At 36.2% G+C, this 7,592-nt stretch overlaps 1 protein-coding gene across 1 annotated transcript in view; it reads left to right on the plus strand.

Annotated features, from left to right (window-relative positions):
- Positions 1-6,394: 6,394 nt before the first annotated feature.
- Positions 6,395-7,592, plus strand: part of LOC100165686 (uncharacterized protein C20orf24 homolog) — a 3,328-nt gene continuing 2,130 nt past the window's right edge. The window contains exons 1-3 of the mRNA NM_001246045.2: positions 6,395-6,855; positions 6,942-7,045; positions 7,110-7,239. Of these exons, the coding sequence (NP_001232974.1) occupies positions 6,760-6,855; positions 6,942-7,045; positions 7,110-7,239 (330 nt within the window). The 5' untranslated portion in view covers positions 6,395-6,759. The remainder of the gene's footprint in view (positions 6,856-6,941; positions 7,046-7,109; positions 7,240-7,592) is intronic.

Raw genomic sequence — 7,592 nt, forward strand, 5'->3', positions numbered from 1 at the left:
CTCTGCACCAGTTTCGTTTAGAGACGTCTTGTGGGGTTGTCAGGAAGCATTTTTGAGGCCAATTGTGAAATGAGGTGGTTGTGGTTCATATGGAGTTTCTCATGAAACCTTTTGTAAAAATTAGTGGCTGTGTCATGGATGGTTTTGATTTGGAGTTCATCGTGGAGCAATTTGTTCGTTACGTACCAGGGAGCTTTAGCAATGATACGGAGACAGATTGATTGAAAAGCTTGAATCGTTTGAGTATTAGATTTTTTTGGCTGGGCCCCAGAGTATGATACCATATGTCCAAATGGGACGGAGGAGACATTTGTATATAAGAATTTTGTTTTGGAAGTTGATGTTGGATCTTAGTAAGGGCCTGAGTAGGTGAAGTCTGCTGTTTAACTTTTTTCGCTTGTCCTTAAGATGAGGACCCCAAGTAAGTCTTCTATCGAGTGTGAGACCGAGATATTTAACTTGGGTGCAGTGCGGAATAGTAGAGTTGTTCAAGGTGATCGGCGGGCAGTCTTGTGGTCTTAGAGAAAAGGTAATATGCGATGATTTGGTTTCGTTGATTTTGATCCCCCATTTGTTGAACCAGGACATAAGGGTGTTTAGGTGGGTTTGGATTTGTTGACTGGCAATGGCAGGATCTGCATTTGAGGCGAGTATGGCTGTGTCGTCTGCGTAAGTTCCGATGAGAGTGAACTGGTTAACTGGTATATCCGCAGTGTAGAAAATGTAGAGAAATGGGGCAATGTCACTGCCTTGAGGAACGCCTGCTAGAACGCTATGTTGGGTTGAAAGTTTGGCGTTGATTCTGACTTTGAACGATCTGTTTTCAAGGTAAGATTTTAGGAGTAGGTAGTAAGGGGCTGGGAGAATTTTTTTGAGTTTGAACAGTAATCCTTGGTGCCAAACGGTGTCGAAAGCCTTCGCAACGTCAAGAAAAACTCCCGAACAGTATTTTTTTGTTTCAAGTGCTGAGGAGATGAAATCAGTTACGCGGTGAAGTTGATGGGTAGTTGAATGACTGGAGCGAAATCCGAACTGAATGTCAGGCAGGATATTTTCTTTTTGTGCTATTGGGATTAGTCTTTTTAGGATTATTTTTTCAAATATTTTGCCAAATGCCGGCAGGAGACTAATTGGTCTGTACGAGGTAGGGCAATTAGAAGGTTTTTCTGGTTTCAATATTGTTATGATAATGGAATGCTTCCACGTGGGGGGGAAGTATGAGAGGCGAAGTAGGGCGTTGTATATGTAAGTCAGCCAGATAATTGATTTAGGTGGGAGGTTCTTGATAATTTTATTTGTGATTTTATCATGTCCAGGTGACTTGTTATTTTTCAGGTTTTTAATAATGTTGGAGACTTCGGCAGGAGTTGTGTGACTAGCTGGTAGGGCCATTGGTAGGGGAGAGAGTAGAGATGTATTGACTAAGTCAATGTGATTTAGACTGGGGAGTGAAGAGTGTGGCTTAAAAGAGTCAGCGAGGTGAGAGGCTAATAATTCGGCTTTATCTTGATCATCAACTGCTAGTGAATTGTCTTCTCGGAGTAGTGGTGGGAGAGTTTCCTTATGTTGGAGTAGGGACTTGGTTTTTTTCCAGAGTGTGCCTTTGTTCGGTGAGAGAGAAGCAAGGTGAGATTTATATAGTTCATTTTTATGGATCTTGAGGATAGATTTGAGTTTATTAGAAAGGGAGTTGTATTTTTGTCTGTCCACCGGATAGTGAGAGTTTTGCCAGCGGTTGCGGGCTCTGCGTTTTTCCGTTATGAGTTGTCTGATTTCAGGTGTGATAAGATGATCTGATTTTGATTTTAGCACTGGTATGGAGGCATTTTTTTTTGCGTTGAGTATAGTTTCTGAGAAATTTCTGATGGCATCGTCGATGTCTGCATGAGATTTTAGCTTGGTGTTGAGATGTGAGTTACGAGTCATGATACTACGAAACCTTGGCCAAATAATTTGTGTATTATTATTGTTATGCGATGAAATTGAGGCATTTATTTGAATTAGGACTGGAGTGTGGTCAGACGCTGGATCATTTAGGTTGGTTAGTTTTGTCTGGAGATGATTTGGAAGGTTAGAGATGAAGAAGTCGAGAAAATCTGGGTTGCGGTTCAGGTGAGAAGGCCAATATGTTGGCGCGTGTGGTGCATGAATTTTGGCTTGTTTGGTTCTAATAAGATTCTGTAGAGAACGGCCTCGGGTGTTGATTGTTGCGCAGCCCCAGCAATGGTGTTTGGCATTGAAGTCGGCTCCAAGTAGGAATGTATTATTTAGCGTGGAAAGATATTGTAGGAGTTCATTTTCAGGGAATTTTCGGCCTGGAGGAAGGTATGCAGAACCAATGGAGATTGGAATTGAGTCAATAAGCAAAGAAGTGCTTGTTACTTGCATATCGAGTGATGTAGAAGGTTGGGATGGAGTGTGCGCTATTTTGTTAGATATAATTAGCGCTGCGCCACCATGGGCGGTACCATCGGGGTGGTCAGCCCTGAGAATGTTGTAACCGAATATTTTGAAGGCTGAGTTTTTTGTTAGATGCGTTTCGGAGATCATGGCTATGTCGACTTGGTTTTCGATTAACGATATTTGTAGTTCATTTATATTGTTTAGTATACCATTTGCATTCCATAAGAGTATGGTGATAGGTTTGGTCAGTTGGTTAACGGTCATCCTTAATGAATTTCTCGATGACGGTCGTGAGGAGAGAAATCATGGGATTGATTATTGTCTTTAATTCATTGATGAAGGAAGAAAGTTGATTAGTTAGGTTATTTTCAGAAGGTGTCTCTTTTTTAGACCAGTGGTTTGCATGACTTCCCAGCGGTTTGCTGATGTTGTGGGTATTGGGAAGTGGTGGGAAATTTTGTGAATTGAGTTTATCTTGAGTGGAATTAGATTCAGAAGAGGTTTGAGGAGATTTATTATTATTTCTTTGTGAGGGAGTATTATGTAATTTTCTGTGTTTTAATAGGTCCTTGTGTGATTGGCAACCTCTATAATTAGCCGGATGGGATCCACCACAAAGGGCGCATTTAGCTGGTTCGGAACGGTCTTTTTGACACTGGTTTGATTCGTGATCGTTTCCACAACGGACACATCTTGGATTATGAAAACAGTAACTGCGGGTGTGGTCGTAGGATTGACATCGCTGACATTGAGGGATTTATTTTTTGACGTGCGGAGTCTCAACTTTGACTTTAGAGTAGCAGAGAAGTGTTAATTTAAAAATGTCTTGATTTGACTCCGATTGTTCTAGATCGACGAAAAATAGGGGCAGTGGTGTTTTGGTGGATTTATGAAGTACATTAGTTATGTTTTTAACTTGAAACCCAAGTTCCGATAGTTCTTTGGACATAAAGCTTATGTCAGTAGAGGGGTGAAGATTTCGGATGACTATTCTGTATGGTTTGTTTTCTTTAGATTGATATGAATGAATGGAGACATTTTCCTCTTTGAGGTATTTAATAACTGATCTGAATGAATCGGGGCTAAATGTTTGAACTTTAACACCTTTGGTGGTACTTTTGCAAACAAAACTAGAGGCGTCAGTTAATTCCTTAAGTTTGAGGCATAAATTATTGTAATTTAGGATCTCTTCAATAAAGATAGGAGGTGGAAGATTTATTTTGATGTTATTAGTATCATTTTTGATATCAGTGGGTTGTTCACTAGTGGTTTCCATATGCTGATTTTCATTTTCGTCATCGTTTTTATTCCCATTTTCAGAAGTGGAAGCAAGCGGTGCGTATCGATTTTTTGATGAAAAAAAACATTGTTTGATTTTTTTTTTAGATGGAGGGGAATTTGCTTGAGGTGATCTGTTGCGATTAGGTTCAATTATGTGCCAGTTAGATTCATTATTAGTGTGTGTAGTCGGTGACTTACTAGCAATTGACTTGCTTTTAGAGATAATTAACGGAGGTAGTTTCGGAGTCATTAGAAGTAGATAAGATAAGCGAATAAGTGACCTTGGCAGGCAACAACCGTGCGCGACGGCCGTTATCTAGTACGTTATATTTGGACGTTATTCGTTGTATGAAATAATATAAACATAATACCTGTTATGTGAAGACTCGTCTTTACGCTATCGAAGCTATAAATGCGGAGCGATATGAATTAAAATATAAAATTTACTTAATGTGATGGATGAACTTGATGTGCATTAACGAGTTTGTAAAGCGCCCCATACACTTCAAACAATTTGTGCAAAAAATTTCGATCCCGACCGAAATACCGATCAAACCGTTGCGCAAACCTCAAACCAGGCCATACACTCTCAAAATGTGTGCGCAAACACAGTCAGTTGCGCAAATTTGTTGTATGGGGGCCTTTAATATCTGGCTCAAATTTACTTAAAAACAGCCGTAAATCAATTGAATATAATATTATAAAATATAAATACTAAGTTATCGACTATTGTCGCCGTTATGATAACGCTAATGATCATTAAATACCGACGACGACATCGACGAAACTTCTAGGAACTTTTTATATCTACACGACAATACCTGGAAACCCGTGGGCCATCGCGTCGCACATTACGTATTGGTGGTATATTATTAGCTGTAATATACTAGCTATATTATTAGTTAATCCGTGATCAGCGAATGTGTGGTATATTGTTTTAATAAATATAGATTTACTATATTACATTTCGTATTAATATATGTATAAATATATAAATGAGACTTTTTTTAATATAATATAATTATAATATTTATACACAGGATGTCCCGTGAGAATTTACCTATTAGCCATAAGGGGGGACTCGCCGCCCGGACAAAAACCGGTTTTTTGCCGTTTTACTTATTAGTTAAAAAAATTATTAAAAATCAGGAAATTAATGAAATTAAATTGTTGAAACGTCAATATTTTCAGAAAAATTAACTCTACAAAATGGCAATCTTCAATATTTTTCAAATAATTAATTAAAAAATAATTTTTTTAACTTTTTTACCAAAACATAAAAAAAAAATAAAATATTAGTTATTTGTAGTGCTTACCTCTGTGAGTCTTAATAAGAAAACAGAATTACGATATCTCTATTATTTCAGGAGATATCGCAATGAGTAAATCCTCACGGGACACCCTGTATATAATTTTTTGTATCGCCCCCTAAACCTAACTCAACGCCCCCAAAATTCCTTCGGGCATCCTACCGCCCCCCTGAAGACCACCAACGCCCACTAGGGGGCGATATTGCCCACTTTGAGAATGACTGGACTATAGCCTATATAGTAGGTTATTTGCTAGACTAAACCGGTTTAAAATTATCCCACATTATCCCGCACCGGGATAATGAACCATGTAAATGATATGGTGCAAACATCCCGGTGCATTATTTTTCACACCGGTTTAGTCTAGCGAATTTCTAGTATTATATTTCTTCTGGTGCACAACATGTATTCTAAAAATGTAACTAAAAAAAAAGAATGGTGGAGCTAAACAAAATTCCAATGAATAAGCTATTGCCCCTTAGACCCCCCCCCCCCCCATTCTACGCTTATGTTCTGTACATCTGTACTATATGTCTATATGTATATTATATCTGTGGGATATCATCATGAACGATGTAGAGAGGATACACTTGAGAAGATACTCTTGTTATCAAGATTATTACATCGTGTTATCATGGATATACAGATATACTTAAGAGGATGTCATGCCCGCATGGCACATGTCAAGGTGGATTTAAATCCCTTATAAATCCGCTTTGGCGCATGTGTTGTCTCCGTCTTACACACGTACGACAAAATGCGCTTACGCAGTCTGTGTAGAACTCCGAACTCGCTCAGTTTTGGTGTTAGATTAAAAACACGTCTAAATACAAAATTAAAAAATGGCAATATTTTGGAGGGCAAGACGGTGCGTTTTTTTTAAAAAATTAAAATTTTAAAAGTTAAAGGTGTTTTATAAATGTTGAAATTGTTATTCTTGAGAGGTAAAATTAACGTTATATTGGGTATAATGGAAAAAACGCAATAATTTGCTCTTAGAAATATTGTCATAATTCAATTTTATAATATGTATTTTTACTGTAGAACCAAAATTGAGCAAGTCTTACTCGGACTGCGTAAACGAGTTTTGTCAATGTCGTACGTGTGTAAGATGGAGACAATACACGCGGGCGTAATGTCCTCTAAAGACATTTTAATTCTCCATGTGATACCATTGGGAAATATCATGAAGACCTTCGAAGACCGTGAGATTACCACCATGAAGACTAGAGATTTCTAACCACTATTAATCTATTCTGTGATATTACAACTTTATGGTGTGTTACGTACTATCATAGAACGATAGAACCTAACCATATGATACCCGCACCCGTCCGCCGTTCAGTAATGATGAAATGGTGATTTGTCTTGTTCGTCATCATTATTATCTATAAGTTGATAAGTTGATAAGAAAATTATGTAATTTTACTTTTTGTCTTTTGATTCTATATAATATACAATTTATTACTATATAGTTCTGCAAGATTGAAAGATTAAGACTTACAAGTTACATTGTGCATTTGAATTTAAAATATTCAATATTTTGATACCGGTTTTCACTTTTCATCGATTATTGGCATTTGAGAATTTAGATAGAGTTACTGTATCATAATAATAATAATTAATAATTACCAAAAATTAAGTATTAAAATTGTATTATTATATACCTAGGTGTTATATTTTGGTAATCAAACGTGTAATTTTAAAATTAAAATAATAGACTGGGTCTGATTAGTGTTTAAAACTTATGTCCAATAATTAAAACATGTCAAAATCAGTTGATAAGAAAACACCGTGTCAAAATTCAATTTTGGATACTTTAAAAAAAGCTACCACTAGAAATTCGGATTGGCCCGACAAAGTAAATATAAACATTTGAAAGTATTATGTTTATTTTTTTTTTTATTATACATAATATTAATGTTCATAATTAAATGGTTTATTAAGGATGAATTTCTTGATGTAATTTATTGGGCAAGGCAAATCCTCGGACTCATTGCTGGTCTACTATGGGGTCTCTTACCACTAAAAGGACTATTTGGATTAGGATTGTAAGATTTATGATCATAAACATTTTTAATACATTTGTATGTTACTGATAATTTACTTGTTTAGATTTTTAGTGCTCAATGCTGTTTCATTATACGCATATTTTACCAATTTCCAACAAATTGATGAAGAAGAATTTGGTGGAGCTTGGGAATTAACCAAAGAAGGATTTGTTACTTCATTAGCAGGATTTTTGGTATGAAAAATATTTTATTAACTGAAGCTAATACAATTAACTATCTCCTCCCAACCATCAAGGTGCTCTGCCAGCTCCATAAATAGTAACTCAACTAGTAGAGAACTGAAGTCTTTGATAAAGTTATTTAACTAATATTGTTAAAGTGCATATTTAAAATAATATAAAAAATTTGGCGTCATAACTAGATAAACATTTTGATTTCCTGCCATAACCTCAGAGTATGTTTTAATAGTTTTATAATTGTATATCTTTCATTTTTTTCTAAAAAAATATTTAAATTGATCTTTAACTATTTTTCTATTGAGACCTAGTATACTTCAGCTAATAAATTATTAATATTGGTATACCGG

The sequence above is a fragment of the Acyrthosiphon pisum genome, chromosome A1 (genome assembly GCF_005508785.2).
Source record: "Acyrthosiphon pisum isolate AL4f chromosome A1, pea_aphid_22Mar2018_4r6ur, whole genome shotgun sequence".
NCBI lineage: Eukaryota > Metazoa > Arthropoda > Insecta > Hemiptera > Aphididae > Acyrthosiphon > Acyrthosiphon pisum.